This window comes from Bos taurus, chromosome 11 (genome assembly GCF_002263795.3).
Source record: "Bos taurus isolate L1 Dominette 01449 registration number 42190680 breed Hereford chromosome 11, ARS-UCD2.0, whole genome shotgun sequence".
NCBI classification, from domain to species: Eukaryota; Metazoa; Chordata; class Mammalia; order Artiodactyla; family Bovidae; genus Bos; species Bos taurus.
In genome coordinates, this window is record NC_037338.1 from 13,090,171 (window position 1) to 13,112,798 (window position 22,628).

A 22,628-nucleotide genomic window follows, 5' to 3' on the forward strand; every position below is an offset into this window, starting at 1 on the left:
ACACAGGCAACCCAGGTCGCAGGGCAGACGAAGGCAGGCAAGCCTCTGTGTGTGGCTGAGACAGCCCTCAATGGCCCACTTTATAGAGTCACCAGGTTGCTGAAAGGTTGGGGGTGGACCACGCTTGTCCAAAGAAAATGCTATAGTGAGCGCCTAAAGGAATGCTTCCTGAAAACAGTAATGTGCCTTCTAGCTGATTCTTGGTGTCAACCTGGGTCTCCTTCTTTACTGTCTGATTGAAGGGCCTGGGTGCACAGGCCCCCTGGGGTAGAGTTGCCAGTTCAAGTACAGTACTGACTGTTAGGTTTTCATTTCAGATAAACAATGGGGAATTTCTTAATATAAGTATGTCTCATGCAATACTTGGGACATTCGAAATTAACTGTCTGTCCTGTATGTTTCTCTGTTGAATCTGGCCACCCTACCCCAGGCCTGGCTAGGCCTGGAGCCAGTGAGTTACCGTAATCAAGATGAGCATCATTTTGACACAGATGTTTCATGCTTCTTGTTTTTGATTTTGCTATGCCGCTCAGCTTGTGGGATATCAGTTCCCCGATCAGGGATCAAACTGGACCCTCAGCAGTGAAAGCAGGAAAACACAGAATCCTAACCACTGGATCACCAGGGAATTCTGTAACCCTGGTGTTTTGACAAGTGGATACTTTGACCCCAAGGAGACTTTTGTGTCCATATTTATATTTACCAAACATTTAAATTTAAAAAAATACACCTACATTAATTAATTTCCACTGGAAAGGCATTTTTCAGAACAAATTAAATTAAACCCATTTAATTTGTTGATGTATTTTCTATACAGTGTAATTAAACTCTTTCCTTTTTTCGATCTTCATTTTTATTTTACCTAAATTATTCTCATTGGTAACAATTATTTTCTATTTACATTCCCAACATAGGTTTGGTGCAAAGCTGTTTGTTTGTTTGTTTGTTTTTTTCCATCTTCTGGTACAAAAAGATCAAGCTTTATCAACTATAGGTCTCTCCCATTCTTGAGTTTTCTTCTGTGGAATTCTGTTAAGTCTAATTCTCTCAGGCCAATGTTCACAGTTACCAATGGAATCCCTCAGTCAGTCTTTTAATTTCCTTAACAATTTTGCCCATGATTATTGTATGGTAATCATTTCTACCAATAACTACATAGATAAACTACAGCAAGAATTATATTTACTTCTTAGTTAATCCATGAAAAAACTGAGAGCCACTCCTTGCGCTAATGCCGTGGGTGCTCAGCCCTGGTGCACACTGGCCTCCCCTCCCCTGTGCGGATTCAAGAAGTGCTGAGGCCTGCACTCGACTCTACCTTCTCCTTTAGTCAATTTGCTGCAGAGCCCAGACATTGATCTATCGTAAAGCCCGTAAGTCATTCTAAGATGCACCCAGGGTTGGAGCTCTGTTCCAAAAATCTAGAGCTGCACTGTCCCACACAGCAAAGAGCCACTACACATGCAAATGAACTATTTAAATTTAAATTAAGCAAAATTTAAGATTCAGTTCCTCAGTTACACTAGCCAACACAGAATGACTTCATCATCTCAGTAAGTTCTATCCAGCAGCACTGGTCTAGAGTGGAGATGACTGGTTCTCACTCCCTAACACCCGGGAGTTCGTAATGATGCACAGGCCCTGGCCCCAGTTAAGTCAGAACTTGCAGGTGGGCCAGGCACTGGTGTGTTGTGTCAAAACCGCCAATGGTGCTACTGTGTCTCATAGCCTGGATTGGGAACTTCTGGGCTCAGCGTTCCAGCGGTCAAGCAGTTGGTCAGGGATCAAGGTCAGCTTCCCCTCCAACATCCTTCTGAGAAGCCCAGAGTAAACAGGAAGTTGTTGAATGCAGCCTGGGACACAAGTCCAGGACCCACCCTAGCTGGATCGGCACAAGTGTCTCCCATCCAGAGGAGTGACGCTTCCTTTTTGCACTTGAAATCTGATTTTATGGACACAGTTTTGATCCACCCTTGCAGTCGGTTCAGGGTGGGTGGGATGCTAAATGGCCCAGAGATAGTAACCCGCCTGAAAGGTTCCCCTCCTGAGAGATTCCAAGACCCCACTCCAGGCCAGCAGACCAGTTTGGCACAACAAGGTCACTCAAAACTGCCAGCAGCCATGGAGGAAACACAGAAACCACGGGGAAAGAGAGGAGAGTGGAAGTGGGGGAAGAGTCATAGGAGAGAACGGATAAAAGGAGAGGGGCCAGGAGGGAAAGGGAGCAAAGCCAAAGACCTTTGGAGACAGAGGTGCAAGTGAGGGGCTGGAAAGAATGCGTGAGGCATTGAGGGGACTCTAGGAACAGCAGGAGGCAGGGATGGAGGTTTGGCAGAAGGAGAGGAGGAGGCAGAGGGGAGGCAGAGGCTTCGCTGGAAGAAGACCTGGGAGGACCCTTGGTGGGGCTCAGAGAGCACCTGGGACGGCCAGGGATGAAGGGCCCACTGCGTGACAACCCTGTGGGCCTCACTGACACCGAGGACAGTCTGATGGCAACGGTCAACGTCACACCCATTATTTCCCTATTTGCTTCCTGACCAGACACTGACAACTTGAGGGTAGTAAGTAGGTGTTTCACATAAAATGTTCATTAAATTGAATTCACTATTTTTTTTCCCTTTTATCTTTCAGAATGTAAAATGTCATGTGGCTGCTCTTGTCGCTTCCTGGAAAGGTTCCTCACTTTCACAGCCTTAGAAATGCTAATAACTTTAATCTGGGATTCTTTTCTCACATTTCACGAGCAGAGTGAATGTGCTGTGTGGTCCAACCATGGGGGCCTGACAGAAGAACCTGTGTGTACCCGCCTCCCCTCTGCGGCTCCACCGGGCTTACCCCCATACACCTTCCATCCAGTCAAACTGCTCTCCAGCCTGCATACCCCACTCTGGCAACAGCTCCAACAACGAAACCAAAACTCTATTATTCCTGAAATTCTTCAGGTGTTTGTGAATGTAATTTTAAATTCAGCTGAATTAAAATTTAATAATTTTTGAAGTGGAGTGAAAGTCACTCAGTCATGTCTGACTCTTTGCCACCCCATGAACTTTATAGTTATGGAATTCTCCAGGCCAGAATACTGGAGTGGGTAGCCATTCCCTTCTCCAGGAGATTTTCCCAACCCAGGGATCAAACTCAGGTCTCCCACATTGCAGGCGGATTCTTTACCAGCTGAGCCACCAGGGAAGCCCATTAATAATTTTTAACTGCTAGAAATACAAAATCAAGATAACTGTTTATAAAACTCAAAAAATAACAATCAAATAGTTATGGGAAAGAAGTTTCTGTTTAAACTAGAAAGCTTTGTCAATTAGCTCTTCTGCAGACTAATGTTTGAGGAACTGATTTCCAGCACACTGGTCTCACAGTGACCTGGTCATGGGGGAAACTGGTTTTCAGAGAGCTGACTTCCCCCTGGGAGCTAAAGGACACCCACAGGGGCCAACGAGAGGGTTCCAAGGTGCGATCCAACCTGTCCCTCCTGTGACCTCCAACCCACAGGGCCAGGCCGATCCATGTGTGACACTGGCCTGGTATCACCCCGAAGGCCAGCCTGGCTCTTGAACTGATCAAAAATGTATTCTTGAACCCTGCTGCCTTCCTGGTCTTAGAAATCTCCCCATAGGGCCTGAAAAATGCTGAATATGATCATGAAAATGAAACCTGCATCTCAGAGGAAATGCATGCCTTTGCCTTGCTAAGCTCCTTCCAGAAGGGCCTAGCACCCGCCTGGGGCTTCCGGGAGACTCTGAGAGGTGCAGGGACACAGTGATTCTGACCATGTTGAAGACCCGCCCTTCAATCACAGCTCTGCCATCACTAACCTTCAGGGAAATCACCCGGCCTCCTGGAGCCTCGATTTCCCTCTGTAATGATGACAGGTATAACAGCAACCCCTAACGATTAAAAAAGATCCTTTATATAAAGACTCAGCATAGGACCAGACACTTGGCTAAGCTCTCGGTAAACATCAGCTGTTGTGGATTTGCTATTATTATCCTCAGCCTGATGCTGGAGGCCCCCTCCCAGTCGGGCCCCCCTGCTCCCCTCTCACTGGGCGGCACAAGCTGTGTGACTCGGTCCCACCTGTAAGGCCTTAGCCCACGGCCCTGTGTGACTGACAGCGGAAGGCCCTCCGTTCCTCTCCTCTCTCAAGCCGACTCTGGCCTCCGACTCAGCCTGTGTGGCCCTCCTCCAAGAAGCTTTCCAGGACCTGGAAAGCTTCCAGCACTGCTCCCCCCTCACCCGCAGGTCCACTATCCATACTTGTCAGAAGCTGCCTTTTTCCCACAAAACGACTGTGTTGGAGTAGTTTAGTGTGAACTAATTCCGGACCCTGCTCCTGTGCAGGTGGGGGCTGCTGAGGTCCAGACTGGACAATACGGACCCAAGACGCCCTGGGCCCCACACTTGCAGCCCCACCTTGGGAGGGCGCACTGAAAGCACCCCCGTCCTCCCCACACGTACCAAGCTCTGCACTCACGGCCCGCAGAGACTGTGGCCGTTGGGTTTTTTCCAAGCTTTTTAAGATTTCAAACTTCCGGATATTTTGCAGCCTGAGACCCTTGTGGGCCTTCCCCAGATCAGAATCTTCCCTCCTCCCTTCTCCCCTCCCCCACCCCAGGGAAAGACAGCCGGGCCCCAGACACCGGCTCACCCAGTTCCCAAACAAAAGTTGCACTGTCAGCAGGTCACAGGACAGCCAAGCCCATGATTCTTGGGTCTGGACCTCGGCCAATGGCACCGAGCGCAGGAACCCACTCCTGCCGGCACCGTCAGACCCAGCAGGGGCTGCTGAACCCCCACCATCACATTTAAGGCTCAGCACTGGGTGCCCTCACACCTGGTATCTCCCAGGCCACCCCACCCCGCAATCAACAGGGCCATCAGTCTGCAAGCTCGGCTGGCCATGCCCACTCCCCACACCCTGACCACCAGCGCACAAAAGGCCAGGAGCTCAGTACAAGAGGAAGGACCTGCCATCGGCCAAAGAGCCTACTTTTACCACCACAAAGCTTGGAACTCTGCTCCTCCTATTTCCCCTGCCTGGAAACCCTCCCCACTACACACTGACACATGAAATGACATCAGGAAACATTGCCATGGGACGGTGGGCAGCCAGCGTGGACTGCGATCACTGTCCTGACTTCTAAACCACAGCTCTCACCTCGAGTCCCACCTCTTGCATGAAGCCCTCCTGGAGCGCTCCCACCAGTGGCTGCTCTGCTCGCCCGTCTCCCGCAGTGGGTGGGGAGAGAGGGCCATGCCAGGCACCTCAGGGCTGCAGCAGGACTCAGAGAGCTTTCTCTTCCCTGCTCCCTGGGGCACAGGCTGTCCTGGGAAACACGCTCCCATCTGACTCTAGCCCATCTTCCTTCCCTGCCAGTTCACCCCCAGCTGAGTTTCTGATGCTGCAGTCAAGCCTTTCCCCTCCCGCTCCGGGCCAGGCCCATGAGTGGCAGGTCTTCACTAAACTCCAGCTCTCCAGAGTCCAGATTCCGGAATCGGCGTCTGCCACGACCCTACCCACACAAACCCACAGGTCACAGAGCCCCACCTCACCATGGCCTCACCTGTTCCTCCCCATTGTCTCATGGTCTTTGACCACCACAAGAAGCTCGGAGCCCTGGTCCAGGGGGATACCCTTGAGGTCCCACTCGAATCCCTGGAAGAAAAGGAGAAAAGATGTCTTAATCCGTGGGCTCCTAGAAGAGAAGAGACTGTGTCTGGTTACCCCTTGGCACTGAGGGGGCATCTGCGACCACTGCTGGGGGAGGGAGGGATGCACGAGCAGAAGAATGAATACGTGCAAAATAACAAATGGACTAATTAACCTTAAAGCTTCTGCACATCAAAGGAAACTTTAGAAGGTGAAAAGACAGCTTCGAATGGGAGAAAATAATAGCAAATGAAGCAACCGACAAACAACTAATCTCAAAAATATACAAGCAACTCCTACAGCTCAACTCCAGAAAATAAACGACCCAATCAAAAATGGGCCAAAGAACTAAATAGACATTTCTCCAAAAAGACATACAGATGGCTAACAACACATGAAAAGATGCTCAACATCACTCCATTATCAGAGAAATGCAAATCAAAACCACTATGAGGTACCATTTACCACAGTCAGAATGGCTGCGATCCAAAAGTCTACAAATAATAAATGCTGGAGAGGGTGTGGAGAAAAGGGAACCCTCTTACACTGTTGGTGGGAATGCAAACTAGTACAGCCACTATGGAGAACAGTGTGGAGATTCCTTAAAAAACTGGAAATAGAACTGCCTTATGATCCAGCAACCCCACTGCTGGGCATACACACTGAGGAAACCAGAAGGGAAAGAGACACGTGTACCCCAATGTTCATCGCAGCACTGTTTATAATAGCCAAGACATGGAAGCAACCTAGATGTCCATCAGCAGATGAATGGATAAGAAAGCTGTGGTACATATACACAATGGAGTATTACTCAGCCATTAAAAAGAATACATTTGAATCAGTTCTAATGAGGTGGATGAAACTGGAGCCTATTATACAGAGTGAAGTAAGCCAGAAGGAAAAACATAAATACAGTATACTAACGCATATATATGGAATTTAGAAAGATGGTAACAATAACCCGGTGTACGAGACAGCAGAAGAGACACTGATGTATAGAACAGTCTTATGGACTCTGTGGGAGAGGGAGAGGGTGGGAAGATTTGGGAGTGGCATGAAATGTAAAATTATGCGAGTGCAGCCAGGATGCAGAATGCACTACGGCCCGTAGGGGAGGAGAGGAGAATGGGGACATGTTACTGCGGTTCAGGGCTTCATGGAGAGAATGAATACGTGAGTGGCAGGGTCCCAGGGCTTCAGAAGTTGACAGCGGAGGCTGGAAGGGCCAGCAGGAAGAGGGCCCAGGACCCCTGTGACCCCCTCCCCACAACTCAATTCTACCAGTCACCAGGAGCACAACTGGGGAAAACGCCAGGTGACTCTGCAGGGCCCTCAATGTGCTCATGGAGCAGTCAGGCCCCTGGTGACAGCATGCTTTAGTGCCACATAGGTCTCCCGTAATCCCAGGATCCTTCTCAGAGCAAAGGCACCCCATGCACCTCGACCCTACCCACACAAGGCAGCCAGGGCTTCCAAAGATGACCAGGGAGCCATATAAAGAAAGCTGGCTGACTAAGTCTCAAACAAGAGCAAGTTATACAGCCGATGGGAGCCAATTCTTTTGCCAATTAGAGAATGATGAATCTCTGAGCAGATAACACACTGACCGACAAGAACCTGAATTGGTGAGCAAATAAATGAGCATCTCCCAACAGAGATTTAGTCACTAAAACTGTTAAAGGCTATTGCAAAATGCTTTAAGCAAATCATTTGCACAGATAAGTTACTGCAAACAGGCAATTACTTCCTGTGGTTTAAATTACCTAAACATTGTCAGTTTTTCTAAAACAATGTATTCAATGTAACCCAAACTAAAAATGGAAAAGCAAGCAAGCTGGTTGAGGAGGGGGGCAGAGGCCAACAGGAGGCAGAGGAGGAGCCAGGGAGCAACGTGGGGAGGAGGAGGCTCTGGGTAAAGACAACAGCCTGTGTAAGGGAGACAGGCGATCTGAACACAGCCTCCACCCAGCTGGCCTGGCCAGCGAGGAGCAGAGAAGTGCACGCCTCACTCCTCTCCACGCTGCGGCCACAACACAGGGCAGACCCCGGCCAGGCCACCGCCTCTCCTCCCGGGCTCCTCGTGCCCGGAGGATTCCTTGGCGAGCCAGACCAGAGCCCCTCCTCTGGATGACAACACCACTGGAAAAGCCACCGAGCCCCCTGACTCGTCCTGCAGAGGACATACCTCATTCCACACAGGGTTCACATTGTTCTTGATGACTTTGGTTCTCTTCTTCACACCTACAAGAGACACAGAAGGTGAATGAAGAGACATACCCCACTCTGCACCTTCCCCAAGTGAGGGCCAGTTCCCAGACGCGCACTGCAGCCGGCCCCCAAAGGAAACCTTACAAAACCCACAGGTCCCTGAGAATGCCCCTGGTCTGCAGTGAAAGCCCAATGCCAATCACACACGCCTCTCAGCCCTGGGATGGAGAAACAGCAGCCCCACCTGAAGGATCATCTACAGGAAAACACCCAGCCTAACTCTTCTTTTTCTCAATATTTTATTTTTATTTATTTATGTTGCTGCTCTGGCTCTTAGTTGCAGCACATGGGATCTTTAGCTGTGGCTGGGCACTCTGAGCTGCCGCATGTGAGGTCTAGTTCCCTGACCAGGGATCCAAGGCCCCTCGCACTGGAGCTCAGTCTCAGTCACTGGGCCACCAGGGAAGTGCCAGCCTGGTCTTCTTTTTTAATTTTTTACTTGTATCCGAGTATAGCTGATTAACAATGTTGTGATGGTTTCAGGTGGACAGCAAAGGGACTCAGCCAACATCTACATTCTCCCCAAACTCAGCCTGACTCTTCTTAATGAGTCTGTTATTGTTCCTCCAGAATTTCTAAATAAAGTCTTGAAATTGTCAAGTTTCTGATTCTAAGAATGAATGATCTTCATAGAAAATATTCCATTTTTCTTTTAAAAAAATCTATCTCCACATAATGTATGATTCCATTTATGTGAAATGTTCAGAATAGGGAAATCCACAGAGACAGAAAATAGGTTAGGTGTTTCCAGGAGCCTAGAGGGAGATGGGAATGGCAAATGAATCCTTCGTGGAGATTTCTTTTCGGGGTGATGAAATGTTCTGAAATTAGATAATGATGACGATTGTACAACATAGTGAACGTACTAAAGACCATTTACACTGTACATTTTTAAATTATTAAAATGGTGGCTTTTAGGGTTTGTGAATTTTACCTCAATCTAAAAAAAAGGATCCTCCTCTCTCTCACCTTGAAGGCATCTATCTGAAACGGGCTGTTTTACCTGCTCGTGAGGGCTAGGGTGAGTGGACACAGAAGGGACAAGAACTCACGCTGCTGAGTGCCCCAGGCGGGAGCCTGCTGAGCCTTTCCTGTGGTGTTTGGGCCTGAGGGGTGGATGAGAGGAACAGGAGGGGCCAAACGTGTCTGGCTTTTCCATTAAGCATCAGGACGGGAATGATTCTGTGCTTAATAAACGATTTAAAGTGTTCAGCCAGACACAGAACTTATATTTGGGTTGGATATGAAAGATCACCAATTCAACCCCAACTGTGCAAGACCCTTCAGTGAGAAGCCTGTGGCTCCACCCAGACTGCTCAGCATTCACAGTGTCCTACCTGGACTGACCCTTGGAGCCTCTGGAAACATCCCCCAGGACCCCTGAGTCCTCTGAAGCTGAGCAGTCTGTTTCCTTTCTGCAGGTCCAGCCCCCACGGCCCAGTTCCGAGCAGGAAGGGAAGAGGGGAGCAGCTGGGGTCATGGACACAGGCAAGGTCTGGGGACAGATTTGGAGGAAGGGAACAATGTCTTCCCAGGTGGCTCAGTGGTAAAGAATCCGCCTGCCAATGCAGAAGACTCGGGTTCCATCCCTGGATCAGGAAGATACCCTGGAGAAGGAAATGGCAACCCACTCCAGTATTCTTGCCTAAGAAATCCCATGGACAGAGGAGCCTGGCAGGCTACAATCCATGGAGTCACAGAGTCAGACACAACTGACTGAGCACGCATGCATGCAACAACAGAGAAAGGAGTAAAGAAAATCGAGGAGAAAGAAACATCCAATGGAGGATTGGTAGACTTAAGACAAAGATTCAGGCCCCCTGAGTCCCCTCAGAGGTCCTGATAAATCTTCCCCAGCGGGAGAGGATGAGCCCCACCCACTCCACCACCTGCTGAAAATCATTGTTGAGGGAAAAGCACGTGGACTTTGAGATGACACCGATCACCATAGAACACTTATTTTATCAGAGACCCTAGGGCAGCAGTTCTTAAGTTTTTGGTCACACAATGTCACTCTTAAAAATTAAGAACCCTAAGGAGCTTAAGTAAAACTAAGGTAACTTGTATCTATCGACTTTTACTGTATTTGAGGTTAAAACTGAAGCACTTTAAAATATTTATTTGGTAATTAATTTTACATTAACAAAAATAAGCCCAGTACATGTTAACATAAGTGACATATTTTTATGAAAAATAACTATAACTTCCAAAACAAAGGAAAAAGGAAAGTGACACTGTTTACTTTTTGCAGAACTCTTTAATGCCTAGCTGGATTATCATATCTTTGTCTACATTCAGTCCATTGAGATGTCTTGTTTTAGTTGACATCTATGAAGAAAATCCAACCAGACATATAGATGGAAAAGGAGTTGCATTTTAATAAGTTTTCAGATAACTGTGGATATTCTCTCATACTACACCAAAACTTGACAAGTAGTATTTCTTAAAGGTTAACTGCAGAGTGAAATCTGAAAGCAGAGTGATAAACATTTCGTACTGTTACATTAAAATCTGTTGTCCTATCTTGCATTTTGAATAACTCTTTCACCCATGCAGGACTCTGTAACATCTTGCGTTGGTCATTTGGGAAGTAATCTCATCAGAAAAGTCATTAAATACTGGGAAACGCAAGACAGAAGTGTTCTAAAATTCCAATGTTTGTTTGAAAGCTCAACTTTTATGATGGGTAACAAATGATAAATGTCAGTTTAAAGTAGCAGGCTCGCTCACTCATTTCCAAGAAAATATCTATCAAATGCCCAAGTCTGAATAATCATAGCTTGTCAGTCATTCTTTCAAGTAAAAACAATATTCCACTTTTTAAATTTTAAAACAAAAGGCTAGTTCAACATGCCACTTGAGCAGTCACCAAGTGATTTTTCTTGCAACAATCGTCATTTCCCCAGGGGCAGCAGAAGTGCTCTGGGCATACTTCCCATCTCAACACAGAAAACATTACAAAAACAGGTACTCCAGGATCAAGATTAGTAAAATCAATGATTGCACAGCTTTATCAGGGACATTTTTCAATAAAACTAGCTTTTCTTTTTCAAACTGTGAGTACTGGCTCTTTTTTTCCCCTTCAAATTACATGCTGTTATTCAGTCACTTAGTCGTGTCCGACTCTTTGAGACCCCATGGTCTGCAGTACACCAGGCTTCCCTGTCTGGAGCTTGCTCAAATTCATGTGAGTCAGTGATGCCATCCAACCATCTCACCCTCTGTCGTCCCCTTCTCCTCCTGCCTTCAATCTTTCCCAGCATCAGGGTCTTTTCAGAGGAGTCAGTTCTTCACATCAGATGGCCAAAGTGTTGGAATTTCAGCTTTAGCATCAGTCTTTCCAACAAAAAGTCAGGATCGATTTCCTTTAGGATTGACTGGTTTGATCTCCTTGCAGTCCAAGGGACTCTCAAGAGTCTTCTCCAACACCACAGTTCAAAAGCATCAATTTTTCAACGTTCAGCGTTTTTTACAGTTCAACTCTCACATCCATACATGATTACTGGGAAAACCATAGGTTTGACTAGATGGACCTTTGGTGAAAAATACAACCAGTACAACTTTTGTGCCAAAGCCCTGTTAGTATTAAGGCACCATCAGTTTCACTTTTCCATTGCTGTTGCACCAGTGGTACAAATATCAACACAGTGAAAAGCGCAAACAGCATCTTAGTGTTATTGTGGAAACACGTTTAACCTTGCTGACCTGCTCAAAGTTCTGGGGATTTCCCCCACAGGTCCATGTACCACAGTTGAAGAACCTCTCAGGAAATTCATTGAACATCTGTTTCCTCACCTGTAAGGTTGCCATGCCCTTCTCCAGGGGGATCTTCCTGACCCAGGGATCGAATCCACGTCTCTTACATCTCCTGCATTGGCAGGCAGGTTCTTTACGACTAGCACCACGCACTTAGCATAAGGTCATAATAATATTTCTTTACAGGGTTGTCATGAAAATTAAACAAGATAGGATGAGAGAGGTGCCTGGCACACAGCACGCTCATTAAGTGTGAGTTCGCTTCCCCTCCTTTCCCCTCTGAGCCTCAGTCTGTTGCATGTAGTGAACTCCTACTGATCCTTCAATGCCCAGCTCAGTTGTTTCTGCTCTGATATGCCTCCCCTGACTCCCCCAGACAGAGATGGTTGCAATCGGTGAAAACATATATCGAACAGCAGGACAACGCTGCACTTCTATGTCTGTCTCCCAACTAGAGTGTGAGCTTCAGAGGGCAGGCACCATGCCTTACTCATGGTAGGAACCCTAGAATATAGCAAGTGAGAGTTGCTCAGTTGTGATTCTTTGCGACCCCATGGACTATACAGTCCGTGGAATTCTCCAGGCCAGGATACTGGACTGGGTAGCCATTCCCTTCTCCAGGGATCTTCACAACCCAGGAATCGAACCCAGATCTCCCGCACTGCGGTCAGATTATTATAGCAAGGTACCCAGTAATTGAGTGTGAAATGAATGGGTCCTTTTGTTTCCCAAGTTGGGTGCAAGTTCACGTCCTCACTAGAGGGCAGAGCCACGCTTCTCAGGGAACGTCAGAGACTACATTCACAGTCTGGCTATATGTCAACAGACAGAGGGGTAAAGGAGGCACAATGGAGGGGGAGATGTCCTTAGGGGGCCCAGTGATCTTATGAAAGCTGTCCCAGGCCTGCTCTGACTGAATCGCTCTGAATCCCCTTGAGGGCCATGTTGGTGTGGCTCCAGCTGGGGTTAAACACATGGCTTTGGAGTCATTCAAACAGCAGGCACTACTAAGTGACCTAAAGTAAAACTTGGCACCTCTCAAAAGCCTTAGCTCCCTTGGCAGTAAAATGATAATAAAAAAAGAATCTCTACTTCACTGGTCTTGAGGGGATATGAGATGCTATCTCAGTGTTCACTTCCCCTCCCCTATCAACTTTCCATGGCCTACAGGAGTAACATGGAAAATTCCATCTGCAGCCTCTCTTGAATTGTCCACTTGGAAACATAACTTGGTGCTTCTGGCTAGTCGCAAATAAGCAGTGTCCATGTGCCAGCCCTGTGCAAAATGTCTTTTAGACATTTTCTACTTTCTGCCTTCCCTGCAGATGAGAACGAAGGCCTTCAATATGATTACACTAAGTCCCAGTGAGAAGAGCCGACTCTGGGACCGTCTGGATGATGTGAATGGAGGGGCCACCGATAGACTCTACAGCCCCAAAGAAGGGACAGAAAGAAACGAAACTTTAACCCCGCACGATCACATGACTTACAGACACAGAGGAAAAGGAAGGCAGGCTGCTAATTAGGAAATAGTTTCTTCCTCATCATGGATTTAGACCTTTCCTGTCCTTAATCATCAGTTTTGGCCTTGAGAGATGTGGCTTTATGTGTATAAATAAACAGACTCAATAGTTAAAGATAGATGAGCACTCACAGCTCCTGCCAGGGGTGTGGAGAGGGGATTGCAGAATTGGGGGCAGGCGGGCATCTGTGAGAATCATGCTGGAACCCTGGAGTGTCCCTCCAGACTGAATGACTCAGTGAAGAGGAGTGAGCCTACCATGGGAGGACTCTTCTGTGCCCCATGGAAATTCTTCACTTGTTTTCCCCTACCCACCCACCCCACCTCAACCCTACATTCCTACCAGAGTCACCCATGGCTGTAGGGTAATGTTTTTCAAACTGCTCACTGGGAACCATTAGCAGCCCATGACATCAGCTGAGTGAGTTAACCAATATGTCTTTTTAATGACAGGCTAGACTAGAGAAGAAAATGTCAGAGCACATCTTTCATGTGAAAGTACTATTACTCAAAACTTTTGGTTATATTTTCCCATATATACTTATGTGTGTAGTCTATCTTGATGTAAAATACATTTCTTGTTGTAGATAACAGCCCCAAAGTTTGAAAATGATCACTTAAAGGAAGGTTGTCAGAGGAGAACTGGAGGACAAAGAAATCTTGGCCCTTGAATGTTGAGAGGCAAGGTATGTAACAGAAAAAGATATAGTACATTGTCCTAGCCCCCTATGGAGCCAATTCTGATTAAGACCATGGGCTGTGGGAGAGGATATAGGAAGGAGGCTTAGAGACACGGAGCAAAGTGAAGTTAAGAGGACAGCCCATCCTGCCCAGCCGGTGCCTGGGGCCACCCGGCTGAGCAGTCTCCACAGGGGAAAGGAGCCTCACACATCTGACACCTGAGCATCAGACACAGTCATGGCCTCACACAAGGAACCACATTCCACCTGGTGAGGTCTACCTGTCAGCAGCCAGTTGCTGTCCCTGCTGCCGTCTGGGCCTCATGGCTCGTTCACCTTTTCAAGCCCATCTTGTGGGAACAGGGCTTCCCGGATGGCTCAGTTGGTAAAGAATTTGCCTGCAGTGCAGGAGATGAGGGTTTGATCCCTGAGTCTGGAAGATCCCCTGGAGGAGGAAATGGCTACCCGCTCCAGTATTCTTGCCTGGGAAATCCCATGGATGGAGGAGCCTGGTGGGCTACAGTGCACAGGGCCGCAAAGAATCAGACATGATCAAGCTACTGAACACAGAGCACTTGGGGAACAAGCCCCTTTCAATGGTCTAGGACACTTGTGAACCGCCCCCACTGCTAAGGCCTGAACACATAAGGATGGGGGTTACTAGTGGAAGGGAGCACCCCAATCTCTGGCAGAACAAGTGGGCAGTCTCCCCATAGCAGTGATGGGACAGACTCCCTCCCCCTACACAATGATAAGGTTGAGGTACATTTCTGAAGCAGACAAAATGCTTGTCTTTGTAACACTCATTCAGTGGAATCTTCAGAGCTGGTGGGATCACAGAGAAGATAAAAGCCAAAGCAAGGGCCTTCACTGAGAGTGCACATCACAGTCTGTAACCTGTTCCCATGCTTCTAACTGGGTGGGGAAGGGAGCTGGGGCAAGAGGAAAGCCCATCTCAGATTCTGACATGGATGCACTCAGGGTGGCTGGAGGGACCGTTCACCTAGAGATGGAGCAGATGGAAGAGGAGATGGGACGTCTGGGACTCAGAGAGAGGGAGATACGGGCTGTTTCTGCCCACGAGTCAGGTAGCAGATCCACTATGGAGATGCAGGGCACCTTTAGATCTTGCAGGCAGCCTCAATGCAGCCTCTCATTTGCTCCACAAACATATTTTTAAACATCTGGGGGAAGCAGGGCCTGCTCTGGGTGTTGCACTGCTGCTAGCAGACTTTGTTCAGTTGCAGCGAGGGCCACTGTTTGCTGCACAGCCCGGGCTTGTCATTGCAGTCATTCCTCTTGTTGCAGAGCACAGGCTCTAGGCACTCGGGCTCGCTAGTTGTGGCGCACAAGCTTGGTTGCTCTGTGGCATGTGGGATCTTCCTGGACCAGGGATCAAACCCTTGTCTCCTTTATTAACAGGCAGATTCTTGTCTACTATACCATCAGGGAAATCCAGTCCACAAATATTTATTGAGGACTTGCTCTGTCCTGGGCACTCTCTTGACACCTCATTAGAATACCCATTAGATAATCAAAGCGATAAGAATTCAAAGTTACCAGCAGAAACCGAAACATGGTGGAAATTGAATGGCTTCTGCTGAAAGAAGGTCTGCTTTACTTCTTAGCACAGATACCCGCTAACAAAAAGGGTCGGCAGACTCAGATAACTCTGATACTTGCCCGCCACCTGTTCCCTAACTCAAGCCTGCACACCCTGAGACTGGGCAGCAGTCACTCCCCGCCTTCCCTATAAGAGCCCTACTCCTGTCATCTCAAGAACTCCCATCCCAATCTCCGCCTTTCTAAATCTTAACTGAAAATATACTTTCCAGAAAACAAGTAGCCAGGAAAGAGTGGTGGCAAGTGGGTACACGGGCTATGATGGAATGCTGTCTGAGAAGAGACGTCTTTAAACTCAAAAGGCCAAACAGAACTTTGAAAGATAGTTCTATTTGAAACTATCAAAGATATCTGAAGATATTTGAAACACCGATGACAAAAATCTTAATGTCCTTAATATGTAAAGAGTACTCATAAACTAATTAAGAAAAAGACAAACATCTCTTCCCTCCCGAACTGGGCAAATTAAAAAGCAGTAGGGACTTCCCTAGTAGTCCAGTGGTTAATAATCCACCTGTCAATGCAGGGGACAAGGGTTTAATTCCTGGTCCAGGAAAATCCTACATGCTGCAGAGTAGTGACCACGAGCTGCAATTGTTTAAGCCCATGCGTCACTGAGCCTGCGTTCTGCAACAAAAGAAGCCACTGCAATGAGAAGCCACGGCAACTAGAGGGTGACCCCTGCCTCCCACAACTAGAGAAAGTCCACGCGCAGCAATGAAGACCCAGCACAGTCAAAAATAAATAAATAAAAATGTTTTAATTAAAAAAGCAATTCGTTAAGAAATAAATACAAATAGGCAATAATATTGAAACATCACAAATACTACTTGAACCTAAGAAATTGTTAAAAATTTGATTATGCTTTGATCATAAAAATATAATTATGCTTTGTGTTAGCAGAATTATAAGAAAATAAGCCCCTGAAGTCAGCTAACGGGAAGACAAAGTTGATACAGATCATCAGGAGAGCAATTTGGGAAACAGCAAAGTCTTAAATATGTCTATAACTTCTGACACAGCAATACCACTTCCAGTACTTACCTAAAGGAAATTACTAAATATCTGGGCAAAGATTTAGTTGCCAGGATACTTCTTGCAGAAACACTATAACTTAAGCATTGGATATAAATATTAAAAATTGATACAACTTAAACATTCCTCAATAGGGGGTTGATTAACTGAATTATGGTCCACCCATATAATAATATAGGTTAAAGTGTCTGCCCACAATGTGGGAGACCTGGGTTCGATCCCTGGGTTGGGAAGATCCCCTGGAGAAGGAAATGGCAACCCACTCCAGTACTCTTGCCTGGAGAATCCCATGGACGGAGGAGCCTGGTGGGCTACAGTCCACGGGGTCGCAAAGAGTCGGACACGATGAGCGACTTCACTTTCACTTTCATATTATAATAAAAATGAAAAGTGTGTAGAATATTTACTGACATACAAAAATCTCCCTGGCTTATTACTAAGTGAAAATGTAAATAAGCAAACATTTGAAAAAGATGTCTGAATAAAATTATTTAAAAAAAAAGAAAGAAAAAGATATCTGGATGGGATTACCTCTAGAGAGGAAGGCAAGGGGTCTGGGGACTTCTGGTGGATGGGGGGGATGAGTAAGGTTCAATTCCTTGACCTGGGCAATGTACATGAGTATTCCCTTCATAATTTATCCATTGAAGTGGGGTTCCTCAACCTTGGCCCTCGATACTTCCTTGTTATGGGTATTGTGGGGCCATCTTGAGCACTCTAGGATGTTTAGCCGCATCCCTGGCCTCCCCCCATAGTAGATCCCAATAGCACCTCATCTCTTACTCAGTGGTGACAACCCAACATGTCTCCAGACATTGCCAAATGCCCCTGAGGAACAAACCACCCCCAACTGAGAACCACTGCATCAAACTGTACATGTGTATTTTATGCACTTTCTTAGGTGTTAAATTTCACACTAACATTGCTTTTTTAAAAAAGAGGAAAAAGAATCTTGGTGGAAATATGTCAAATTGTTAACAAGTTAATTTGAAGCATCAGAATGGCGGCAGGGGGGCTACTTTTTACTGTTGCCTCATGAAAATGAAAGTGTTAGTCACTTAGTCGTGCCCGACTCTTTGTGACCCCATGGACTGCAGCCCGCTAGGTTCCTCTGTCTATGGGATTCTCCAGGTAAAAATAATGGAGTGGGTTGCCATTCCCTTCTCCAAGGGGTCTTCCTGACCCAGGGATTGAACACGGGTCTTCTGCATTCCAGGCAGATTCTTTACTGTCTGAGCCACCAGGGAAGCCCCATTCCTTTATGTAATATATCCTTTTTTTTTAACACTGACTACATACTAAGTTCATCTAAAGAAAATGAGCTATTGTCAATGTTTTAAAGTTACTTTTACTATTCAAAAATCCAGATTCAGAGAGTCCAGTGGCCCTGCATCCCACGTTCCCTATACAGGTAAGTCATGTGGGTCCACCTACAGATGGATCGATAAGATTCCCCAGAAGATAGAAGAGAGGGGAGGGAGAAGGGAGAGGGAGTAACTGGTAAGACAGAGGGAGGAAGAGAGGACCTGATGGGAGGAAGCAGAAGGAAAGGGCAGTCATGATTCGGGTTCTGGCTGGTGAGCCTGGGGGAAGCAGGGTAGAAAGTTACTAAGTGGGGGCACAGCAGAGCCAACCCTCAAGGAAATTAGATGTCTGAGCTCTAAGGGAACAGGGATCTGGTTTTGTTCTTGGATGTATCCCCAGACCCCCAAGCATCACCCAACATGTAGTAGATACCCAATAAATATTTGTTCAGTAACAAAATGAGTGAATAAAAGGATATAAATCATGACTGTAGAGGGTGGAAAATAGAGAGGGCAGAAGAAAGATACAGATCATTAAATGCTCTAGGAAATGAAGCTGTTCATTCTCGAAGCTGGTCAGGGAACTATCTCTACCACAGCTCAGGGACTTGTAGTAGTAGTTAGTCATGCTAACTAATTAATTAACACAAGAACAAAGGGATGGTAAGTATTCATTAAAAGCCTCTATCCTAAAGCCCCCAGAGAGGGAGCCCAAAAAAGCACCCTCAGAGTCCAACCTCCCAGAGCTCATAGTCTATTTTGGGAAGCAGGTCCTGAAATTACATCCGAGCCTGAAATGCCAGGAACAACTGTGAGACAGTGGGCCTGACCAGGCGCCTGCACCTCGGACTCCGGATGGGAGCCCAGCACTCGGTGTGGCCACCTCTCTGCAAGCAGGCCCATCCCCTCTGTGCTGTGACAGGCTCCAGCAAGGCTTCTCACCCCACAAGTACGCTTCCTGAACATTTGGAGATTTTTTAGAAATACCTGTATCTGGGCCCCTCCTCCCAGAAACTCAGCTTCAAGACAGGAGGAACAAGGAGTCTGGCTGTGGTCTTTTAAAAAGCTCCGCCACACAATTCTGATGTGCAGCCAGGGCTAAGTACCCCAGGCTAGAGGATCTGTAAATTCTGGGTCTGATTCCAACAGCCTCTTTCCCTAAGCATCCACTCAGCCCCAAACTCCAGCATGAATATCCCCATAGGGTGGGGGAAGTCACATTAATTTCACCTTTCACCACATCTCACATCAATTTCTCTCGAGATGTGGTTCCAAAATGACCTGCCTCAGGTGTGGAAGTGCTGATTCTTAGGTCACTTCCATCTGCTGCATCAGAACTTCTACGGAGGGGACCCAGGAATCTGTCTGTCAAGCACACTCTCCAGAAGACTCTGAGGCACAGTAAAACATAAGGACCACTCCCCCCAGATTGTTGCGACCCCCAGGCACTTCTGGAAGATGGTGAGAAACTGGGCCAGAAGGGGCACACACTAGAGAATACACCCTGTTTGCTAGCACTGGGAATCCTGGTGAAGTCGCTACCGGCAAGGAGCCGTGTGATCTTAACTATGGAGCAGAGTACTGAGCACAGGTCAGCAGGGGTGTGTGCACTCGGTATGCAGAGGGCAACAAGGTGCTGTGCATCCAGAGAGGAGAGGCTAATGACAGTCAAGGGACTCCTGGGTGCCTTCCCGGAGAAGGTGGCATTGTAGCTGGGCTTTGAAAGATGAACAGACTTTGAACAGTTGGAGATGGTACATCCCACTATATTTCAGTTTTGCTAGGAGCTTACCAGTGAGAATAAATAGTAAGGCATTATAAAGGGTGGGGAATGCAGAGCTGGGGAGAGGACAACAGGTGCACGTGCTCAGTTGGGCAGGTTCAACTGCAGAGAGGGACCTCAATAGATTTGGACTCAAGAGCACTGCCCACTCAAGTGCTCCCTGCCATGATTGGGACACAGCATTTAATTAACTTCCACAGGTTTCCATTTCCTTGCCTGCAGAACAGGGAGATTAGTAGCCACCACACAACTGTTGGAGAACCAGGGAAAGAGAGTGGTAAAAAGATGCAGAAGAGATCCAAAGCATCTAGGAGACTCAAGGCTGATAAAGGGCCCTGGGTTCAGGGTCCTTGGGAAGTCTTTCCCAGCCAGTTGACCCTATAATTTCACACAAGAATGGCTTAGTCAGAATCTGAGCCTAAGGGACAGCTAGGGACCTCGTCTTGACACTGCATTTCATAGTAGGCACCCAGGAATAGCACCAATTAATGGAAGCAGAAAGGTTTTCTAAACTGTTTCAACTCACACTTTTCAAAAAAGGAATAAAATGAAAACCGTCCCATAACAAAGAATAAAAGCTACAGTTAGCTCTCATTTTGCCAAACTGTGTCTTTCATCTATGGTTATCACTATTTTGGGGTGCTGGGGGGAGCAGATGGATATCGTGGGTCAGAACTAAAAAGCCGCCATGGTGTCCCCACCTTTTCCAAGCCTCCTGAAAACACCAGCCATTCATCCCTCTACCTTTGACCACCTTTTGTGCTGTGCAAACTTTTAATTCCACAGAACCACAGGATATTTGTACTTCCACAAAGCCACAGGATATGGTAAGAGGAAAACCCTCTCCCCTTTCCTTAATTATCTTTCTTTGCAGAACTGGGGTCCTGACTCACAGCCATTGTTCCTTCTCTTAATTTTGACAGGTCCTTCCTCTTCCCTTTCCCCTCCCGAGACACCTCCTCCCACGGGAATGTCCGCCTTTAAGTGAGCGGGTGTCTGGTGAGAAGGGGGCGGATGTGAGTCCTTTGGGGTGTTTTCCCCAAACTGTAGACTCTCTCTTGACTAATTACCCACAGACGGCATTTAGGATCTTGGCATTTTAAAAGACTTCCTAAAACACTCAAAATTCCTTGTATCAAGGCCATATCCACCTTATTCTATCCCTTTTCCTCCCAACTGAGACGAATTCAAGGCGGCCAGTGTTGAAGAAAGACGGACGAATGAATGAATGAAACCAAGACACAACTCTCACGGTCTCCACGCCCAATTTTTAAGCAATCCTCTTCTCTCTCTGCATTCATCCTCCAGCCCACCCTCATCACTGCCTGCTAAGGCTCGCACGGTATCACCCCTGAGTATCGGTCTTAGAAGTGCAACTATCGACATATTACGGCGCTTTCGGTTTCCAAAATTTCTGAGCACCATGGCATTTTTCTTGCTCGACTGCATCCTCCTTGCCCCCTCTGAAGAAGACAGGACCGAGATTTCTCTGAGATTTCTGTCCTTGTTGACAGGGGAGGAAACTTTGGCCTGGTTAGTGCGCTAGCTGGGGTGGCCGACCCAGCGGTGCGCGCGCTGGCGGGTGGCGAGGGCGAGCGGTCGCGGCGGCCAAGGGGCTCTCACCTCGGAAAGTCAGGCTGGCGACCGGGTCGCTGCGCCGGTCCTTCTTCAGACTGGGGAGGTTGCTGGCCCTCACCAGCTGGCAGCTCAGCATGGTTCCGCCGGCCCCCGCCGAGCAAGCGCCCGGCCCCGCAGCAGCCGCGCCAAAGAGGAGCGAGCTGTCGCCTCCGCTGGGCCTCCGCGGACAAGTCCCGACGCCTGGGAGAGGCCGCGGAGAGGACACCGGACACCCTCTGGGTGAACCCTCCCCTCCGGCTCCGATGCGGATCCGCCCTGCGGGCGGGGGGCGGGACGGGCCAAAGCTCAGACGCGCGCTGGCGGGGGCGCTGGTCCCCTCCGCCGGTCCCCGCCCCCGCCAGGAATGGAAGCGCCGTTGACGCCGGGCGCACCGCTCGGCTGAGCAGCAGGGAAGCGGCAGTCAGTACCATCCCGGCTCCCGGAGCGGCCAGCGCGCCTGGGCCCGCAGCGCACCAGGGCCTTCTTGTGCGCTGCTCTCCTGCCGCTGCGCAAAGGGTGGCGCGCCAAGGAACTGGGTGTGAAGGCGCGAGGTGGGGGAAACCTGGCTGCAGGGACCACAGTGTGTCCGCGGAAAACTGCACGCGCTGCGAACACTAAAGGAGGAGAAGGCCGAACGGCACCTCCCGCCCCCACGCGCCGCTCGCCTTGGCCCACCCTCGGTGCTCCCGGAGACCCGAGAGACTCCGACGCTCGAATTCTCGGGAAGGGCCTCTGAGCCTTCTCAGATCAGTGATCTGGGGTCACTCATCTCCGGAGGCGGAGGTCTGTGTCCTGTTCTCTTGGAGCTGCTCTGCAACATCCCGAAAGCAATCTCTAGGTCCCTTGTCCCCACCCCCGCCTCCATGGGGGGAACTGCTTTTAGTGTGAGCCTCGAGCGGTGACAGCCTTTAGCATGCGTTCCCGTGTTAAGTCTGATTCCTTTCCAGCTGACGACCACAGGTGGCGGGCTTCCCACCTGTAGACCTGCACCGAGCGCTGGACAGGCGCTGCCCTTCCTCCCACCTCCCAGGTGCTCAATGGCTTCCTCACTCGGCCTCCGTTCCGTGACCAGTCATCCCCATTCTGCTGCACAAGACCCCAACTCTCTTCCCCTTGTCTTGTTTTGAGGTTCCAGCATTTTCAGGTGACTGCCACCTGGTGAAATCCAGCTTCACCTCCTCCACCCCTGTCCCTTAAGCGCTAACTGGTGGAGAATAACACAGCTACCCTACCAGCCTCACCTGCTCTGTCCCACCCCAGACTCAGGGGGATCCTGACTGCCAATAAGCAGTGACCCTACATGACCGAAGTCTCGTCAATCACACTCTCTCCTAGACAACGACCTCATACTTTTCACTCCCCAAATTTACAGTACCCCATC

At 48.3% G+C, this 22,628-nt stretch overlaps 1 protein-coding gene across 3 annotated transcripts in view; it reads right to left on the bottom strand.

Annotated features, from left to right (window-relative positions):
- DYSF (dysferlin) overlaps positions 1-22,628 on the bottom strand; it is a 224,302-nt gene that overhangs the window by 190,603 nt on the left and 11,071 nt on the right. For 2 of the 3 annotated variants that reach the window (NM_001434948.1, NM_001102490.3), the window contains 2 exon segments: positions 5,574-5,665; positions 7,845-7,900. In NM_001434948.1, the coding sequence (NP_001421877.1) occupies positions 5,574-5,665; positions 7,845-7,900 (148 nt within the window). 3 annotated transcript variants of the gene reach the window in all.